This window comes from Ursus maritimus, unplaced genomic scaffold, assembly GCF_017311325.1.
Source record: "Ursus maritimus isolate PB19 unplaced genomic scaffold, ASM1731132v1 scaffold_28, whole genome shotgun sequence".
NCBI classification, from domain to species: Eukaryota; Metazoa; Chordata; class Mammalia; order Carnivora; family Ursidae; genus Ursus; species Ursus maritimus.
In genome coordinates, this window is record NW_024425341.1 from 35,025,136 (window position 1) to 35,046,802 (window position 21,667).

Below are 21,667 nucleotides of genomic sequence, written 5' to 3' on the forward strand. Positions count from 1 at the left end.
TGTACATCAGCCTTTTCCTCAGGCTGTATATCATCATCGTCACCATCATCGCCGTCATCGTCATCGTCACCGTCATCGCCATCATCATTGCTGGGACTTATTGAGCATTTACTATGACCCAGGCATTGTCCTAAGTGTTTAGTACTTATTAAACCATTTAAACCTCTCAATAACCCTATGTGGTAAATACTATAATCCCACAGTACGTATGAGGAAACAAAGGAGCAGCCCCACAGGTGGTAAGGGGTGGTACCTGAATTAGATCTTAGGATTGGGGCCCAGAGCTGGCACCTGGCAGCTGCTCCAATCTCACATCCGAACTCCACCATTCAAAGACAGGCAGTAGCCGTGTCCAGCACTCCCAGAAAAAGGCCTAAGCTTTACTCTAATTGGTCCAGCTGGTAACATACCTGCCTGGGTGAGTCAGGGTTCTCCAGGGAAACAGAACCAATAGGAGGGACACACACACACACACACACACACACACACACACATCTCCTATATATGTGTGTATGTGTATTTATAAATATAAAATAAATCTTTCTTTCATGTATATGTATTTTAAAAAGAAACTGCCCAACTGTCAAGACAGGAAGAGGTTCAGCACTCTGGATGGAATATTTATATCCATGTACATGAGAGATTTATTTTAAGGAATTATCTCACACAATTGATTGTGGAGGCTGGCGAGTTTGCCATGAGAGGGCAGGCCAGCAACCTGGAAATTCAGGTAAGAGTTGATGTTGCAGGCTTGAGTCTGAATTCTGCAGGGTGACAGGCAGGAAACTCAGGCAGAATTTTTAGGCTGCAGTCTTGAGGCAGAATATTTTTTTATCATGGGCAAAATCCCAGTCTTTGCTCTTAAGGCCCTCAACTGATTGGGTGAGGGCCACCCACATCCTGGAGAATAATCTGCTCTACTCAAAGTCTACTAATTTAAAGATTAATCACGGGGCACCCGGGTGGCTCAGTCAGTTAGGCATCTGCCTTTGGCTCAGGTCCTGGTCCCAGGGTCCTGGGATCGAGCCCCACATTGGGCCCCCTGCTCAGCTGAGAGACTGCTTCTCCCTCTGCTCCTTCACCGGCTCATGCTCTCTCTCTCACTCACTCGCTCTCTCTCTCAAATAAATAAATAAAATCTTAAAAAAAAAGATTAATCACATCTAAAAAATACCTTCATAGGGACATCTAGACTGGTGTTTGGCCAAACAAGTGGGTGCTATAGCCTTGACACATAACACGAACACACACGTGACCCCGAACCAATTCCTGTGGCCAGAGAACTGGAATACACTCACTAGCTTCCTACTAGAACAGGCGTGGTGGGTGGAGGTGGAAATTGCGAGAGTGGGAAATGGCTGCTGGACACGGGCACCTGGAGGCCTCCGCAGGAACTTGCCCACGCCGGTGGAGCTAGTCACAGGGAAGGCAGGGTGCCAGCCTAGGCGTTCGAACGCCAAACTCACATTTGTTCCACTCCCTCGTGCTGCCTTCTCAGTGACTCTCAAACGGGGGGAGGGAAGGGGAGAGGGGAGGGGGCACATCCCAGGATCTCCGGGGCACACGTAGTACGATAAAGTAGTAATTGTAACATGGAGAAGACTCCCAGTTGCTCTGGTCAAAGGGGGGTGGGAGGGGCGCCTGGGTGGCTCAGTCAGTTCAGTGTCTGCCTTCGGCTCAGGTCATGATCCCGGGGTCCTGGGACGGAGTCGTAGAGGGCTCCTTGCTCAGCGGGGAACCTACTTCTCCCTCTGCCTGCCGCTCCCCCTGCTTGTGCTCTCTCTCTCTCTCTGACAAATAGATAAATAAAATCTTTTTTTTTTTCCTAAGATTTTATTCATTTATTTGACACAGAGAGAGACAGCCAGCGAGAGAGGGAACACAGGCAGGGGGAGTGGGAGAGGAAGAAGCAGGCTCCCAGCGGAGGAGCCTGATGTGGGGCTCGATCCCAGAACTCCGGGATCACGCCCTGAGCCGAAGGCAGACGCTTAACGACTGAGCCACCCAGGCGCCCCGATAAATAAAATCTTAAAAAAAAAAAAAAAAAAGAGGGTGGGTGGGAGTCTTGCCTAAGAAGTTAGTGTCGAATGGCAATTTCCAAGCTTCTGTGGTTATTTGTACTGCTGGGGCGAAGACCAGGACGCTTTCACGAGCATCTGAATGTAGATGTGGGAGTCTGGGTGGGAGGAGGCAAACACCAAGGCTCATCATAGGACAGTAAGAGGAACATGGGGGCTGGAGGCTGGAGGCTGGCGAGGGGAGAAGGGTCAGCCAAGGGAAGAGGAGAAGCCCAGCAGATCAGAGAAGCTGCGGCCAAGGACAGATCCGGTCCCTGGGAAACTCTCTGTGAAAACAATGCAGATTACTTTTTAAGGAAGCCCCGGCCCATATTTTCTATTTTCAGATGGTCCCTGCATTGTGTGTGTGCTGGTTCCATCTCCATTAACCTTTCGTGAATGTGTGTTAAATTCAACAACCTTGTCTTGGTGTACCTAAGGGAGGTTGTGAAGGATTAGGGACAGGGGCCAGGATGCGGTGAAGCATGGGTTTTGGAAGGGGACTGAACACGCAGGAGTGGAGGGAGCAGGGTCCCGACCCCTCCTGGTAGCCTGGGACAATGTGAGCCCAGAGGAGGAAAGGGGATCGGGATCGCAGAAAAGCTGGAGGACATCTTCATGGGTGGGTGTGTGGGTGGGCGGGGGCCCCTGGCTATAGAACATACTTTCATGTTTGGAAAATGAAAAACAAACAAACAAACACACAACTATTGCTTTTATAATTCAGATGCAGAAAATAAAGAACCACAAAACGTCTTGGACGCTGGGATGAATGGAATGGTTGGGCATGGACACTCCCCTGTGGAAATACATCTTCCCTGTGGATTTGGTTGATGTGCATATTAGTTTCATGTTTTGGGATTATTAGTTTGATTTTTAAATAAGAATATAAATGAGAATATTATACTTTATGTTACAGGTGTATCATGGAGATAATAGGTAAAGGATATGGAGCTAGATATACAGACTGTCTATATATGTATAACACCCATTTGTAATTTATCTTGTAAGAACACAGATTTTTGCTAGGAGTTTTAGGAATTGCTCCAACATTGCTTTGGTTTTTCATTTTTGTTTTTGTTTTTTTCATTTAAGTTCAAGTTAGTTAACATAGAGTGTATGGGGCAGAATCCCACAGAAGCGGTTCCAGGACATGGTTAGTGCAGCAGATGCTGACGGCAAAGCACCGCTGCCTCCCGGGAACTTCTGACAGTGACGGCGTGAGAACCAGCCCGTGAAGAAGAAATTACGGAAGCATTCCGTGTGTTCGACCGCAACGGCAGTATTAATTAGCACGGCAGAGCTTTGCCATGTGCTGACAAACCTGGGAGAGAAGTGAACAGACGAAGAGGTCGATGAAATGACCGGGGAAGCAGATATTGATGGTGATGGTCTAAAGTAAACTGGGAAGAGTTTGTACAAACGATGGCAGAGAAGTGAAAACATTGTACAGCATGTGTTGAATTTCTTACACAAAATTGTTTATTTGCCTTATCTTTCTTTGTAACTTACCCATAAAAGGTTTCCCCCTGCTATCAAAAAATATGCATGTATTGGGGCGCCTGGGTGGCACAGCGGTTAAGCATCTGCCTTCGGCTCAGGGCATGATCCTGGCGTTATGGGATCGAGCCCCGCATCAGGCTCCTACCCTATGACCCAGCAATTGCACTACTAGGTATTTACCCCAAAGTACAAATGTAGTGATCCAAACGGGCGCCCACCCCAATGTTTATAGCAGCAATGTCCACAATAGCCAAACTATGGAAAGAACCCACATGTCCATCAATGGATGAATGGATAAAGAGGGTGTGGTACATATATACAATGAAATATTACTCAGCCATCAAAAAATGAAATCTTGCCATTTGCAATGATGTGGATGGAACCATAGTGTATTATGCTAACCAAAATAAGTCAGAGAAAGACAAATACCATATGATTTCACTCATATGTGGAATTTAAGAAACAAAACAGATAAACACAGGGGAAGGGAAGAAAAATAAAATAAGACAAAAACAGAGAGGGAAGCAAACCATAAGAGACTCTTAACTCTAGGGAACAAACAGGGTTGCTGTAGGGGAGGTGGGTGGGGGGATGGGGTAACGGGGTGATGGGCATTAAGGAGGACACGTGACGTAATGAGCACTGGGTGTTATACGCAACTGATGAATTGCTAAACTCTACCTGGAATCTAATAATACACTATATGTTAACTAACTTGAATTTACATTAAAAAACAAAAACCAAAGCAAAGTTAGAGCAATTCCTTAAACTCCTGGCAAAAATTTGTATTCTTACAAAATAAATTACAAATGGATATTCTACTTCTGGCATTAAAACAAAAGAAAACAAAACAAAACAAAACACCCATCATTTCTTACTGGGCCTCTGCTTTTCTTCAAGTGAGCTCTTCTGTTGAACTTTCTGTACCGAACCGCAGCCACCAGAGGGCAGACGAAGACGGGACCTGCAGGTTTGAAAATGTAACTGGAGACTAGAGCTCGCATTTTCAGATGTTGTAAGAAACAAGACAGATGAACACAGGGGAAGGGAAGAAAAATAAAATAAGATAAAAACAGAGGGGCACGCAAGCCATAAGAGACTCTTAACTCTAGGGAACAAACTGAGGGCTGCTGGAGGGGAGGGGGGTGGGGGTGGGGTAACTGGGTGACGGACACTAAGGAGGCATGTGATGTGATGAGCACTGGGTGTTCTATGCAACTGATGAGTCATTGACCTCTACCTCTGAAACTAATAATATACTATATGTTAATTGATTTTAAACAAAAATTTTTTAAAAGTCTGTTCAAGATTAGTAAGACTACATATCTTAACTACCTGTTGCTCAACTCATTTTTCCTTGCCCTCTATCATCTCTCAGCCTCATTCCTGTACGTTTCCCTGAAGGCAAAGGGTGTACTTTTCTATTATGGAAAATACAGAAAATAATTTCTTTCGTAAATTTTCTTCTTGTGTTTTTTAACTTCCTGCAGCACCTACTAATTAATGGGTGCACAGGAATAACCCACTAACCTTGGCCGTTCTCTTCAGGAAGAAACTCAAGTCGTTATCTGTTTTAAACAGACCAACTGCTCCACGTCTGTGAGTGTGACACTGGGAAACTACCCAAAAACGTCCCAGGAGGGCAAGGCCAGGGCGAGGAAGGAGGAGACCTCCACTCGGATGTTCCCTTTCAGAGAAAGAGGAAATAAAACACAGAAAGGAAGTTTTATTCGGTGTATTTTGAAGTTGGAAGGCAGAGAGATTTTTCCGTAGTGGCAAACTGCAATGACGTCAGGTCCCTCCGTGTGTCACAAGCTCGCTGGCATTTCCCTGGCTCCGAGCCGCCACTGCTGAACTTATTCGCTCTGCCACCAACGTCCTACTTTTTCCAGACCTAACTGGCACCGCTCCTCGCCAAGCTGAGATCGCATGGCTAATAGGTCTGACCACTGCATCTCGACCGGCCATGTCACATGCTTCGAATTCCATTCCCGGCTCCCCGCAGGGCTGCATCTGGTGCAGGAACCCTGGCAGGAGCATTCTAGCAAAATCCAGGGTTTCTCCGGCCAGCAAATCGCTGATTCCGACCTGCAGAGGAATTCGTTTTATAACTCAAACTTGTAAAAGGGACACATGACCACATAAGCAGAGAAAGAGAAATGAAAGAAAGCTCCACAGGAAGAGATTTTCGTAAGAAAATAAGAGAAAATTTCTGCAGTAGAAAATTGTCTCCATGATTCACTTTCAAGCTGTGGTCAAAAAAAAAAAAAGTTTCTTAAAACAGTTTTCATCCTTGTAATGACCTTGCTCACTCTGACAGGACTTTTGAGTGGCCTGACAGCACTCACAGTTGTGCAGCTGACTTTGTTCCCAGAGCTCAGGGCAGCTGGCGCCCTTACCTCAAGGATACTTTTCTGCTCAGTCGAGAACGGAATAGTAAAAGTGCCATCAGCCAGACAACCTCAGGTCAGACAGGCTTCCCTCTCAAACCCCTACGTAACATAAAAACCTTTTTTCTGGAACCTTCTGTAGGAGTAAACAGCTCCCACACACACACACCCTCTGGCTGCCACCCTGTGTCTCACAAGCCAGCTCACTCACCTCTTTAACCTTGTCACTTAGCATAAAGAAAATCATTACCAACTCACACCACTGCCAGGACACATGACTGACTCTTTATTTCCTGGGCTTGGAAAATAGGAGAAGACTTCCTAGAGGAAGCGGCATCTACCTACAATCTAATTGGAATAAAGGAATAGGAGTCAGCTAGGCCAGGGTAAGACAGTGCTCTAGGGAGAGAGCATGTGCAAAGGCCCAGTGGTGAGCGAAGTGGGATACATTCTGGAAGCTAGAATACATTCAGTGTGGCTGGAACAGAGTTGGGGAGGTGGCAAAAGATGAGGCTAGGGACACACGCAAGGGTCCTCCAGTTCCTTGCTCCTCAAAGTGTCGTGCACAGACCAGCAGCATTGGCATTCCCTGAGGGGCCTATTCAAAATGTACAATTTCAGGCCCAATTCCAAATTTATTGAATCCAAATCTACGTTTTAAGATCCCCAAGGGAGCTGATGCACAATAAATCCGGAGAAGCCCTCCTCAAAGTGTATTAAGCAGTTCAGACTTAGGAGCAACAGGAACTTTCTGACCGATAACACGGGGGAACCATGTGATAAGACTCGTGATTTAGAAACTTCATCCTTGCTGCAAAGTGGAGGAAGAGAGGGTGAGTCAGCAGAGACCCATATAGAGATATGGAGGCCAGTTAAGAGGCTGGTGTAGTTGTCCCGGCGAGAGATGGCTGCCACCCTGACTGGGCAGCAGGGATGGGGGGTGGGGAGTGGACACAGCTGATGGGCGATGGGAGAACGCATCCACAAGACAGTGGTGGTGGGCGGAATTCCTCCCAGGTGCAGGGCCCACTGCCCACCTGGCCGGGTGCGGCCGGGGAGCAGGCGTGAGCTCCAGGGCGGGGAAGGCAGTATCAGTGGGTGTGGGAAAGCACAGGCTCTTAAGGGAGAGTCCCTCTGTGTCTGCACATGTTACTTAGCGCAGAATGCGAGCAAACCGGTTCCACGCATGCCTCACACGTGTCCCATCCAGTGCCTGGTGCTTAGGTACCCCTGTGGCAGGGTCCTCCCCCCCACCCCTGCCATGACTCACCCTCCGATATTAACAGGCCACATGCAAAGCAGGAAGTCTGCCTCGAGTCCTGGGGGGGATGTCCAGTAGCCTTACTATTTAGCAAGGACAATTTCTGTAAGGGAAATTTGACAGTCAAAACCATCCCCCCTCCCCTCGTTAGAAATCGCAACAAAAGTGAGTGACAAAGAACTTACATAGAAAATATATTTGTGACAAACCCCTGCTTCTGGCCAAAACAGTACGTCTCGCTACCTTCAGGAACAGGGCTGAGGAGCAGAAGTCATCCCGTAAGACTTCTACCATTTGAGCAAGTCAACAGAGTGGAGTTAAAAGTCAAAAAGGAAAAATGTGGGTTTCTTTTTACGCCAAGTAGATGGATAATACGTAAGGTGGGTCGATTTCCCAATGTCTCGTGCTGAGTGAGGAAGCGCGTTCCGATTTGGGGATCTCCTCCGGGCCCCAGTGGTGAAAGGGGCCACCCTGGGGGACCTCACATCTGCAGGCTCGCGCTAACCGGGAGCTGCTCTCTCTCCGCTCCGGGTGCTGAGGCTGCTCCCGCTGAGACGGATGGACAAATGGTCTCGTGCAGGCAGACTGTGGCCACAGCCACTCTCCAGGCTAGATGCCGACGGGGCTCGAGGCAGCGGAACGGGAGGGACGCTCAGTCCAACAGCCCCAGGGTCCTTGCCTCTCAAGCTGCCGCCAAGGCCTTCTGCCCTCTGTTCACCTGCCGCGGCAGGTAACTGGGACAGGCTGGCCTGCTTCTCTTCTGCTGGTGCTGCCGTGAAAAAAAACAATTGCCAGAAATATGGATGAAAATTCGAGAGTCCACAGCATCGACCCACCTCCACTTTGTGCATTACAGTGGAGAGATTGGGGGCACCTGGGGACTGGCTAACGAAGGAAATTTGTCCAGCATGGTGATGGGCATCACACCATGGAGGGGAAGGCACAGCAAAAAAGGTGATCCAGGCACAAGAAATCATGCAGTGGGAAAATTCAGGGCTAGTTAGCGGATCTTCCTGACTTTCCAGGAGCCCACGTCCCCACTCGCTCCCAACGGGCTTCTGTCCTCCCTGCTCTGCTGGAACACTTATGTCCAGAATTGTCACCATGGCAGAATCCAGCAGACATTCCTCTGTCCCCACCACATTCCACCTTTCAACAGCATATGACATAACTGATCCCCTCCCTCCCTGAAACTTTTCTCTCTTGGCTTCTGGGACACCACGTGCTTGCTTGCCCACCCTCCCCCATGGGAGGTAATTCTCAGTCCCCATTGCTGGCTCCTTAATTCCCTTTCAAATATGCAAGGCTGGTTCTGTCTTGGGACCTCCTCTATTTCCCATTTAGATTTTCTGGTTCCCCAGGTTACCTGGCAAAGTCTCTTTGACCTTCTGTATGCTGCTGACTCGCCAATGTGTTCTCTCCAACCTGACGGTCTTCTGAACCACAGCCTCCTGTCTAACTTCATGGGCTTGTCTAGCAGGCACCTCAAATAGAAACTGTCCAAATTCGACCTCCCACTTGCCTCCCCCAAAACCCCTGCGAGTCTTCCCAGCTCAGTGAGTGCAGCTGCACATCTCCCCAACGGAGCTCACGCCCCGATCCCTCCCTTTCCCTGGTTCCCCATGTGCAGTGGTTCCACCCCCAGCCCCTTTCTTATCTCCACTGCCACCAACCTGGTTCAAGCCGCCACCATGCACCACACTGTCCTTGTGTGGTTTCCGTGCTTCTTCTCTGATCCCTCTGTGGCAGCCGGGAGTAGTCCTTGACAAAGGTAATTCAGGGAATGTTAGTCCTTGCCTCGAAACCCCTCATTGGTTTCCTCCTGAACCCAGAGTAACACCCAGATTCCTTTCTGGTAATCTGGTCCTCCTTCTCTAACTTTTTCCAGTACTACACTTGCCCTCGCTTATGATGCTCTAGCCTCACTCGCTTTCTTCCGGGTCCTGGAATACCTCACATGCTTTCCCACCTCAGGGCCTTTGCACTCATGATTCTGCTTTTTGAACTCTTTCCCCAAACCTTGTGAGGACGGTTCCCCTTCCTCATTCTTCAGGTCATCACAAGTGTCACCTCCTCAAAGGGACCTTCTCTGACCCCAACACTTAAAACAATACTCTCTCAGTTGCTTTTTTCAAAGCACCCATCACAATCTGAACTCATCCGTTTGCTTTTGTGTGTATGGTCCGTCCTCTCCGTGTTACAAAGTGAGCCTCCGCAGGGCAAGGATCTTGTCTGCTGCGCTCACCGCTGTGGCCCCACGGCACAGAACCGTGCCTGGCACTTAGCAGACAGTAAACACGTAATTGGGGACTCACCCCCTAAGGGGTCTCTATGAGGACTGAACGGGGACATGCGTAAGGAATGAACACGGCATCACACAGGAGTGTAGCACAGAGTACTCCCTAGTATAATCCCGCAGCTGCTACGACCCGCATCGCTGAGGACTTCTAGAACTTCTCTGAGGCATCTCATGAACAGCTGTATGCCTGCAACACAGCCTCACACACATTTTCCTCTAAAACAGTGGCTGGTTCTACCAAACTTTTAGTCCTCGACGGACCGGGGTTACCAACACCACAGAGAGCAACTGTATTTAATTTTTGATAAGCCATAAAACCAGCACAAAACTGTGGGAAGTGGTATTAGGCCCTGCTGTGACAAAGAACAATCCAGGACAGGAGTCAAAACCATTCGTCCTGACGCTTAGAGGCAGAAGCGGTAGCACTGAGAAAGGACGCTCACGGCGGAAGGCGGACGAGAAGAAACGTCCACACCACGAGGCTGAAAGCTCAGTTCCAGCTTCCGTCCTGTCCGGGGCTGTGACATTGGCCATGTCACACGTGTGCTTTGATTTCCTCATTGGAAAATGGGGACAGCAGTAGCATTTGGCTCCAGGGTGGTAACGTGAAGTGGGTCATCCGGGTAAAATGCTAAGAATAGCGCCTGGCCTGTGGCAACATTGGATGCATTTCAGTTATTATGATGAGTCTTCCAAGTAATCGAAAAAAGTGGGAGGCAAAAGCATTTGCCAAATGCCAAATATAGTGAAAACAAGCTGCCTTTCTGCGTTTAGATCTAGAGTGCGGGTGGCGCCTGGGTGGCTCAGTTGTTTAGCGTCTGCCTTCGGCTCAGGGCGTGATCCCGGGGTTCTGGGATCGAGCCCCACATCAGGCTCCTCTGCTGGGAGCCTGCTTCTTCCTCTCCCACTCCCCCTGCTTGTGTTCCCTCTCTCACTGGCTGTCTCTCTCTCTCTCTCTGTCATTAATAAATAAATAAAATCTTAAAAAAAAAAAAAAGATCTAGAATGTGGGTGTGTCACGGTGGGGGGGCGCAGGGAGGGGCAGGACGGGCTGTTAGGGGGGCAGAGAGACGACTGTGGTTTCAGCATTACCCTGTTCACGCCTCCTCGCTCCTCATCTGTGGGGAGAGGCCTGCTCTCTGGCTGCTCCTGAGAGAAGCCTAACACGCAGGGGGTCTGCACAGAAGAGAAGACTGCCTCACCCCGAGTCAACCATCGTCTTCTGTCCCGGCTGGGCTTGAGCCCCAGACCACCGGGCTCTGGAGGTGTGGTCTGCTTTGTGGGAAGAGTGCCACGGGGTATCTACTGCTGTTAAACAGGCTCGGACCCCAAACAGTGCACCATGGCAGTTAAGAACTGAAAGACGGTGGGGCGCCTGGGTAGCACAGTCGTTAAGCATGTGCCTTCGGCTCAGGGCGTGATCCCAGCGTTCTGGGATCGAGTCCCACATCAGGCTCCTCAGCTGGGAGCCTGCTTCTTCCTCTCCCACTCCCCCTGCTTGTGTTCCCTCTCTCGCTGGCCTTCTCTCTCTCTGTGAAATAAATAAATAAAATCTTTAAAAAAAAAAAAAAAAAGAACTGAAAGACGGTGTTTGGGGATTAATATCCAGAATATATAAAGAACACGTACAGATCAATAAAACACATGAACAACTCAGTTTGTAAGAATAGGCAAAGGACTTGAAGACACACTTCTCCAAAGATGATATGCAAATGACCAGTAAGCCCAGGAAAGGATGCTCGCCCTTACTAATCATCACAGAAACGCAAAGCAAAACCACAGTGAGATACCACTTCACGCCCATCAGGATGTGTGTCATGACAAACACAGAAACCGGCCAGAGAGGACGTTTACAGACGGCATGTAGAGAAACTGGAACCATTGTGCTCTGTTCGTGACAATGTCAAGTGAGGCAGCCGCTGGGGCAAACGAGATGGCAAATCCTCAACAAATTCTGCATAAAATTACCATATACATGATCAGCAATCCCACTTCTAGGTACATACACAGAAGAATTGGAAGCAGGGACTAAAACAGATATTTGTACACCCGTGTTCACAGCAGTATTACTCTCGATAGCGAAAAGATATGAACAACTCGAATGTCCATCAACAAATGGATGGATAAAGAAAATGTGGTCTGTGCCTACCATGGACTATTATTCAGCCCTAAAAAGGAAGGAAATGAGGTGATGGGTACTAAGGAGGGCACGTGTGGTGATGAGCACTGGGTGTTACACGCAACTACTGAATCATGAACATTACGTCAAAAACTCATGATGTACTACGTGCTGACTAACTGAACATAAGAAAACAAAAAAGATGAAAGGAAATTAGTAAGAGTGTAACAAAGAGTATATACATTTTCCTCCAAAAAGGCCAGAGGTCATTACTTTGAATTTGTAATGCAGGAAATATAATCTTGGCACAATAAATTGGCCTGGCACTAAATAAAATTTACTATCATAATAAAAAAATAAATAAAATAAAATAGAAAGGAAGGAAACCCTGACCCATGCTACAACACGGGTGAACCTGGAGGACATTATAAGTGAGATCACCAGTCCCAAAGAAGATACACTGCAGGATTTACCTGCAGCGGGATTCACAGAGACGGCGAGGACAACGGTGGCTGCCAGGGGCTGGGGAGAGGAGGGAATGGATGTTACCGTGTGATGAGCAGAGTTTCCGTTTCGCAGGATGAAGAGAGTTCCGTGGACAGATGGCACTGACGGTTGCACAACGGTGTGAACACACTTAATGCCTCTGAACTGTGCTTAAAAATAATGAAGCTGAGGGGCACCTGGGTGGCTCAGTTGGTTAAGCGTCTGCCTTTGGCTCAGGTGGTGACCTCGGGGTCCTGGGTCCCATGTCAGGCTCCCTGCTCAGCAGGGCGTCTGCTTCTTCCTCTCCCTCTGTCCCTGCCCCTCACTCATGCGCTCTCTCTCTCAAATAAATAAAATCTTTAAAAAAAATAAAGATACATTTTATGTGTGTTTTAGCACTTTTTTTTTTAAAGGATAAAATCCAGCATGAACATCAACCTCATTACAAGAGAAGCTTTGTTCAAAATTGCAGGTATTTGTTCACATGAGATTTAACGAACACCTACTGGTTTGCAAGCCGTGTTGGGTGCTAAGGGAGGGAAAAGAAAGGTCATGCCCAGAGCGCAGACACTCACGCTCCCTCCACTCAGGGGGAGAGGAAGAGAAAGGGGAGACGAGGACAGACAAGATAAGGAGTGTATCAACTCAAACAAAAGGCAGAACGAATTCGGAGCCTCACCAGAGAGATGCCAACAGGGCTTGAGCTTTAGAGGGAAAAACCAACATCTCCACACCAAACACGAGATTTAAAGGGAGGGAGGCGGGGATTTCACCACCACAGACTATGTAAGGCACTGGGGGCTCACTGAAGAACACCTGCAGAACAGGAAATCTTTACAATGATAGTGTAGCGTGGAAACCAGAGGAAAAGGAAAAAGTTGGCTGCTATAAATGAGACAGCTTCTAAAACAGTGCTTAGTAAGAGAATTACTAAAATACACAGAATTAAACCTGCCACAGAACCACCAACCACAGCCAACGTCTCTGGAAACAGAGCTTCCCAGCAAAGAATTTGCATTTCTAAGAATATCCACATTATTCACACCATGATTTTCTTCTGCACAACATAGCGGTGCTGTTGCCAGAGAACATGGCTGGAGGCCCCAGGTCACCCCACGTGGGTGTCAGGGAAGTTGTGGGGAGGGCGAGGCCGGGGGCCCTTCCTGCTCTGCGCTCACGCACATCCAAGGCTGTCCCACACATCACCCCTGACGTGAAAAGAGAGGCCTTCACTCACTTGAAATGCAGAAATATTTATTTTGGTTTCCTTCATTGTTTTTGGAAATTATGTTTTGGTTTATAAAACATAGAAATAGCCAACACTTAAAGCAAACATTCAAAACCCCAAAGTGACAAATTATTGACTTTTTCTGCAATTAAGAATATACATATGAAGTTAGGCTACCAAATAGTGTTACTACGATGGCCGTTCTTCAGTGCCAACCCTGTTGTGCTTGTTAATACATGTACTCTCACAAACCCCAAACCAACTTCTTTCAGTGTATAAATGACAACTTAATTCAGTCACACGTGGCAAAGATTTGCAGTAAAGTGAAATGCAGCTAATTTCCCAAATTAACTTTTTTTTAAAAAAAGATCCCTTGAGAAGTTAATCCCAGAAAATGAGTTTTCCAGATTTCTACATCCTAGAATTTTGGCTTATCAAACACATTTCATAAAAATCAGGTAGCATTGTAAGAGCATTTTTGTTTATTACTGTCCATTTCAGTAAGTACCCAAGTATAGCTATTCCCTTAATAGGTTTAAAGACATGCCCTGCCTGAGAATTTATTTGGGGGTGGAAAAAGCCAGTTAATCACAACTCAATCTTTTGATATGAAAACCACATTAAAAATCCGTTGGCCATCACAAAGAATGACTGGTTCGGCGGAGATAAAGGGGCCAGTTCGTTAGGCGTCATAGCTGAGCAAGGTTGATCCAGGTAATTATTTCCTTCTTGAAATGCGTGTCTTCACTGCAGAGTCTAAGGCAGATGTTTTCATAACCCTGGGAAGGACGGTGGGGAGGGAATCGGCTCTGGAGAAGAGGGTCTGAGAACATTCTGCTCCCTGGGCGCCAGAATCCGCTCGCTCAGGTGAGCAGCCATGCATCCGAGACTCAAGGTCTGTGCTGAGTTGGATCTGTTCTCTTCTTCGCCGGGAAGCTTCTGCTCCCACAGGACAACAGGGCCTGCAGAGAAGCGCAGCCGCTCTGGGCCCCAGCTGCAGAAGGCTCATCGGAGAGCCGTGTAAGGCGGGGAAGGGAAGGAGGAAGGGGTCAAAAAAGAATCTCTGGTCCACTTGTGATGTTCTCCAGCCGGGACAGTTCTTGTTTTTAAGGGACAGCTTCCCTCCAGTGCACAGTACTTTCCAGAGCAGCAGACAACTGCAGAATTTGCAGCAAGTAGTGGACATCCCAGAAATAGCCAAGTCCTCATCCCTTGGTTAGAAAAACAGGGAGACAGAAGTTTCCACCCCTCCCTTTTTTTTAACTGAGGAAGTCTCAAATAACTTAGCACGTGGGTAGTTTCCCTTTACGATTTTAAGGCTCATTTTGGAAATTGTGTATCACCATAAACATGGTCTGCAACAGGAGGTGACTGTAAGGCAGTGTTCTGTTTCCTCGAATATTCCTATGACGAGAACCCCGAATGCACAAGTCGAACGCGGACGCTCCCTTTCCTACGCGCGCTCTAGTCAAAATCACCAACGTGAAGGCCATAAGCAGGGACTGTGGAGGCCTGGGTTTCTTCCTCGCATTACACTTTGATGGTGGAATAAAGTTCATCTATCTGTGACCTGAAATAATTCCGAAGCTCTGGCCGTTTCGCCTTCATCGTTGGGGTCAGGAGCCCGTTGTCAATAGAAAATAATTCAGGGTGGAGACTAATACCTTTGACCTGCAGATAAACGAGGCCATTAAAGCAAAACCAAGGGCAGACACAACCTGGGTCTTACAAGCAAGTCGGTCAGAAGGGATGGAGACCCCGTGGCTTGGACTCAGGCCAGCGGCCTCGCTCAACACAGGGCAGGAGTTGCTCCCAGGACAGGATCTGGGCTTGGACCCTGACCTCCAGGGAAAGAGAATGCCTGCCCTCAGTTACAGAAATCCCTCCCCCGGCCAAAGCTCGCCCTTATTCATTCCTCATGGGTTTCTTTAAATCCCCTCGTGCTCCAAACCTATTCATACGAAATCCTCAAGTCAGAAACCGTTTTGTAGGGCTGCATGTTTGCTGATGCAAATCTTACCTGTTCAAATGGTTTCAGGCCAGAATCCTTCCCAAGCCTCACCATGTCTTCCAGGATGGCTTTTTTGACGTCCTAGGAAGGTGAGGAAACAACACACTTGCTGTGTTCAAGGTCTCCGAAGGCATGCTCGATGCCAAGCCAAAGTACCGCACACTCCCAAACCTTACCTTGTTCCTGCACAGTTCCTCAAAGGAGCCTTCAAATCCTTTCTTTCGGGCCCAGGAACATAATGTCTCAACATCTGGTACCACAATTGCTATGAGAAATGCCTTTAACACACACAAGTGAGTTAGTATGTGGCTTGATCCAGATGTTCTGAAATAGTGATTCTTTATCATTTTGCACGATGGACCCCGGGAGGATCTGATAGATGTTACAGACCCTCTCTTCAGAACGTATTGGCAGCCCTGGGAGTCCACCGAGCCCAGGTTACGAGCTCTTGGATCTAAAATACAGATAGCATCAGGAATTCTGCAGTTAAACGTTTTAAAAGGACCACTGGGAATCAGAACCTAACAGAACCCTAATTTTTATTTATTTTTGTATACATACATATATATATATATATATATATTCTTTTTTAAATAAAACAGGGTCAAATAAGCAGACAAGATAATAGCAAGTAACTGCTTTTAAAAGGAGAGAAAAAAATGTATACATATTCATTTTTTTTAGACCTCCAATGCCACATTTTTTACAATTTAGTAACAAAGCTAAATAAAAATCGAAGGCATGTTAAGATTCTAGGTCAAAGAGAGGCGCCTGGGTAGCTCAGTTGGTTAAGCGTCTGCCTTTGGCTCATGTCATGATCCCAGGATCATGGGATCAAGTCCTGCATCGGGCTCCTTGCTCAGCAGAGAGCCTGCTTCTCCCTCTCCCTCTGCCTGCACTTCCCCTGCTTGTGCTCTCTCTCTCCTTCAAAAAAAAAAAAAAAAGATTCCAGGTCAAAGAAAAATAGGTGCATTCCTTAAAATATTCTTCTACAAGTATTTAAAAGTCTCAAGATTCGTAAAAAGATTAGCTTTCAGGAAACCAGACCCCTTTCTCTTCCTTGCCATCATCTGCCCAATATTCCACTACAATACTGACATTGGCGAAGACATTCCACTATAATATTGACCTTGATTTTCAACTTTACGTATATACTGGCTCACAATCCCCACTGCTCAAACATGATTTAGGAGACGTAGCATAAATATGTTGGGTTTAATACGTTGAAAATTCTAAACTTTCTAATAATCAATACATCAATATTTCCTTTCACAGTTTAAATTAGAAGGCTATTTTACCCACTCCCTAATATCTTTCTCCACTCCCCTTGGTACACGAGATGACTCTAGCTAGGTAAAAAAGAAATATAGAATTCCAAGAGAAAAACTTTTCTGGATAAGAAATGCCAAGCAGCAAAACCCAATATTCCAGCACATCACACATGAAGCCAATTCAATACTCATCGCGGACTTTCCATCACATCGCAAACACCCGGAGTCCAAGGCGTGGGCACGCCTGTGTAACAGGGCTCACAGCCCAGAATGCGCGTACCTGCAAGCTTTCTCCGTGGACAAACACCTGAGCGACAGGTTCACTTCGCAGGTAGATGTTCTCGATCTTCTCAGGTGCTATGTATTCTCCCTGTGCCAGTTTAAAGATGTGCTTCTTCCTGTCAATGATCTTCAAGGTGCCATTCTGTTTATTAGAGCGGAGGGGAGGGGAGGGGAGGCGCTGTGAGTGGGTCCGTGGCTGCTCTGCCCCCTCCCTGCCCCATATCTATCACACAGTCCAGGGCACTTTTCACATGCTTGCCTTTAATCCTGGTAACACTGCCCAGGGGCCAGTGTATCAGCCCGTTTTACAGAGATGGAAACTAAGGCTTGGGGAGACTGAGTAACTTGCCCAAGGCCAGTGAGCCAAGTAGAGAGGAAAAAAGGGACTCCAGAGCTCACGCCTTTCATTTCACCCCTGGCAGCCCACCAGCAGTGCCTCCCCAAGGAGGAGCCATTTTCCTTGCGGGTACAGACATAGACTGTCCTCCCAGAGCACTCTGCACAGAGCAGGGGCTCAGTAAAAGCTCCAACAGAAAGGCCAAATGCCACCTTTGTCATTGTTTCAAGGTGGGGGGGAGGGGCTCGCTCCTGGCCCCTGGGGCAGAGTCTGTCAGCAGCCCCCGTCGGGACCATGGGAAATCCACAACGACCCCTGCACTGGACGAGCCCAATGCCATCGTGTCCACCTCTGGTCGCCAAACCCCCACCTATCAACCCATCCCCACCCCCGGGGTCCTCCCTGTGCTTCCAAAGGTCAGCTGTAGGGAAGTTTCTCTGGGGCCCTCATCGCACGCTGGTTCTGTGCCACTTCCCCAAGTTGCAGACTGAGGTCCAGGGATAGGACGAAATGCGTTCATTAGAGCCGGAGCCAGAGTTAGAACTGACGCTTAATCTTAACCCCTTGAACTTGAAAAGAGGACTTAATTTATCTCTGAATAACCTGGGCATTCTGAAGTCTGAATTAATTGGGTGAAGAGGGGGAGCATTTTTCAAAACAATAAAAATTTCCGGGAGTATTATGCACCTTAAATCTACAAGAATCGGCATACAGCGATAAAACTTGCCTTAGCCACGTTAGTAACAGCCACTCAACACAGCGACCACTTACAAAGCAGTGGCTGTTCCCACAACAAGCCAAACTGGTCAAACCCACAGTGGGGCTTCTTGTAGGTTCTTTTCCCTCCTCCTCCGAAGGACCCTGGCATTTGTCTGCAGTAACAATTCCGAGACTACGTTCAAAGTCGTTGGCCTGACCCGTGGGACGCTTACCCTATTTTTAAGGAGATGACAAGCCTAAGAAACACATATATTCCCACGTCTTGCCCACCACACCTTCCTGGCCATAGACCACAATGTCCCCCACACCTTGTTGAACTAAGACCTTCACACTGAGGCCCAGCACCGATACAGAAAAAACCATGCACCGTCTCTCTGGATTTCGAATGGGAAGCAGCAACCAGAACTGACGACGTCACGCATCAAAACCAAACATCTTCGTTATGGTTCAAGTGAAAACCCTACCCAGGCACGCTGAGCGTATAAAGCTGTTCCCTGCAGGAAACGGAAGAGCCCCCCCCACCCCCCCGCCCAGGGAAAGGGAAAAGTGAGGTAGCACAACAGCAAAAAGGCAGAAGAAAAGTATCTGTGAGCAGGGGAGGTGAGCGCTTACTGGAAGCCACTTTCCAATGTCCCCCGTGTGTAACCAGCCGTCTTTGTCCAGAACTTCTGCTGTTTTTGCTGGGTCCTTCAAGTAGCCTTTAAATACATTTGGCCCCTTCACACACACCTGAAGAGAGAAAGATCAGGAAGGGGGTGATTAGGGGGAGTGGAGGGGGTGGAAAGGTACAAATTTCCAGTTAGGAGACAGGTAAGCACCGGGGACCAAACACACAGCCCAGTGACCATGGCTCACACGGATATGTGATTATATTTAAAAGTAAGGAGATGAGATCCTCAGAGTTCTCATCATGAGGGGAAAAAAATCTCTTTTTTTCCTGTTTTTCTTGTATCTCTGTGAGATGATGGAATATTAACGAAACTTATTGTGGGGAATAATCACCCCACCATAGATGGATACCAAATCATTATGCTGTCTCCTTTAAACGCATACAGTGTGTACGTCACAGCCATCTCGATAGAACAGCAGGGGACAAAGAGGATCTGTTAACAGCATTTACGGGGGGTTCCCCAGAGAAAATGCGTGTGTGTGTGTGTGTGTTCCAGTGTGGTGCGTATCTCCACCTTTAGCAAGAAGCCCTGAATTCCATGATCCAGAGGAGCTCACGAGCCACACTGGAATCCTGGAGGTATGTCCAATGCCCCTGTTCCCTTGTCCTAACGACGTCAGCTGCGGTCAAGTTGTAGGGCTAATGCTTGCCTGAGGTTCCGGCTCAAAGCCCCACAGGGGACGAAATCACTTCGAAGTCATGAGGCTTTCCTTCCACTAGCCAGTAGCTCACTAATAGTATCCAGGGCCACTGGCTGACAGGAGCTGTGCTCCAGGCCTGAAGATACTGGAAACCTTTGCATGCTCTCGAGCCCAAGTCCCTGCGGTGTCTAGAGGAAGACACATGTGTGGTCCCCTCCCACATAAAGGCACCTTCAAAGAGAAGCCTGTTTGATCCAGGATCACCAATAACATCAAGCTCAGTGACTTTACGTGACACTGGCGAGAAGCGGCCGAGCTAGCAGAGGGAATGGCAACGTGGCTGAACAACGTTGTGGGGGGGGGGGCGGTCACTCACCTCACCCTCACCCTTGGAAGCCAAGTAGTTCATTTCTTCCACATCTACAAGTTTTATAAGGTTGCAAGGCATTGGGGCACCAACATGGCCTGCGTGGTAAATAAAAGAATGATCATTCCCAGGAGAACTCCTACTATCCTTAAGCCAAATTACTTTCATGGCCAACAGGCCTTCTCATAATGAGAACAGCTGGTAGAAACGTCTGTTTGCTGCAATGATACCCGTCTCCCCTGGTAAATGAGCACAGAGAGTGTATTCCTAGAATAGAGGCAAACATTCAAAAGTCTCTTAGGACCTTTCCCCAGTTTGATGCCCCAAATTATTTTTTCAGTTATAAAACATCTGGCTGTTGATTGTAAGGGTTTCTACAAATAACTGGAAGCAAGCTTTCTAAAACTTTTATGCGGCTCCTACCATCTGATGGCCCCTGCTCATCATTGCACCTCTCCCTCATACAGACTTCTTCCTAACACCCCTACTTTCTCTAAGAAGAGAAAATACACAACTTTGCCAAATGGATTATCTCTCAACATCACCTGGTTCTGACCAAAATGGTCTTTACTTCCGTAAGTATGGGTGAACACGTTTTAGATTTAAGTTTATTGAGATAGAATGGTGCAGGGACGCCTGGTGGCTCAGTTGGTTAAGCACCTGCCTTCAGCTCAGCTCATTGTCCCAGGGTCCTGGGATCGAGTCCCACATCAGGCTCTGCTCAGCCGAAAGTCTGCTTCTCCCTCTCCCTCTGCCCCACACCCTGCTTGTGATCTCTTTCTCTCTCTCAAATAAATAAATAAAATCTTTTTTTAAAGAAAAGAGCATCACAAATAATTCCTCTTATGTTTTAATAATGTTTGCGTAAAGAGATCACTGTTCTAAATTCTCTAGGCTGGGGGCGCCTGGGTGGCTCAGTCCTTAAGCGTCTGCCTTCGGCTCAGGGCGTGATCCCGGCGTTATGGGATCGAGCCCCACATCAGGCTCTTCCGCTATGAGCCTGCTTCTTCCTCTCCCACTCCCCCTGCTTGTGTTCCCTCTCTCGCTGGCTGTCTCTCTCTGTCAAATAAATAAATAAAATCTTTAAAAAATAAAAAATAAAAAAAATAAATTCTTTAGGCTGGTAAGGAACCAGGGGTTAAAAATTAAACCAAAAAGAAGGTTCAGAGACTGTTAGTATTAGTCCCAGCAGAATTGTGCTTCTAGAGTCTAGACGTGAGAATCCATGTTCCTAGACGGTGCTCATATTTCTAATATACCAAATAAACCAGTGGCATTTGCATTATCAGAGTGCAGAAGGTACCACCGGTCAGACCTGGGTTGGAACCCTGGCTCCGAAGCATAATGCTGGGTAAATTCTTATACGTTGTTTACATGCTTTTTCACCAACAATCATTTCCTCTCAGAGGTAACAGGACTTATGCCACAGGGATGCTGCTGGGACGAAACGCACCGATGTGCTTAAGGACGGCTGCTCCATTGAGTATTTCTGTATTTGCCTCTCCTTGTGCCTTTTGGGAGAAATGACTTGTCTCTTTCTCTCTGTGGTCTCGACACCAAGCCCAGCACCCAAGTGTAAATTCGAGTCAAATTTACCAGCAAATAATTAGACCCCAATCCATTCCTGGAAAGCTCTGTGGGGCTAAATGTTCTGAACCTGGCGGAAAGGGCTTTCACCCCTCAGCTGCCAGCTTCAGAATCTAGGTGAATCTCTACTTGGTCCTCCAAGCCCGACGCACTACCATAGCAGCCCTTTTCCATGAAGATCCCTGATTTACAAGACCGTTTGCCCTAAGGCCTGATCCCTCGAGACACAGAACTCCGTGGTCAACAAACCAAGGATGAAGCCAATTCCAAGAATTCCCACCAGCATAATGAGATTCCTGTAAGGAGTGTCCCACGGCTTGTACCTGCTGTCCAGTCTCCAGGCATGGTCACGCAGCAGCCAGCGGTGCACTCGGTCTGTCCGTAGCCTTCGTAAAACTGGACCACCAAGAGATGAAACGTTATTAAAGAGAGTAGTCA

The 21,667-nt window shown here is 47.6% G+C and overlaps 1 protein-coding gene and 1 pseudogene across 1 annotated transcript in view; one reads left to right on the forward strand and one right to left on the reverse strand.

Annotated features, from left to right (window-relative positions):
* The first annotated feature begins 697 nt into the window (after window positions 1-697).
* Window positions 698-3,635, forward strand: LOC121105659 (annotated as a pseudogene).
* A 9,717-nt stretch (window positions 3,636-13,352) lies between these two features.
* ACSL1 (acyl-CoA synthetase long chain family member 1) overlaps window positions 13,353-21,667 on the reverse strand; it is a 46,041-nt gene continuing 37,726 nt past the window's right edge. Inside the window, exons 15-21 of the mRNA XM_040643409.1 lie at window positions 21,553-21,625; window positions 19,652-19,740; window positions 18,577-18,693; window positions 16,906-17,049; window positions 15,531-15,632; window positions 15,364-15,435; window positions 13,353-15,014 (exon numbers count right to left, since the gene is read on the reverse strand). Coding sequence (XP_040499343.1) covers window positions 14,874-15,014; window positions 15,364-15,435; window positions 15,531-15,632; window positions 16,906-17,049; window positions 18,577-18,693; window positions 19,652-19,740; window positions 21,553-21,625 — 738 coding nt within the window. The 3' untranslated portion in view covers window positions 13,353-14,873. The remainder of the gene's footprint in view (window positions 15,015-15,363; window positions 15,436-15,530; window positions 15,633-16,905; window positions 17,050-18,576; window positions 18,694-19,651; window positions 19,741-21,552; window positions 21,626-21,667) is intronic.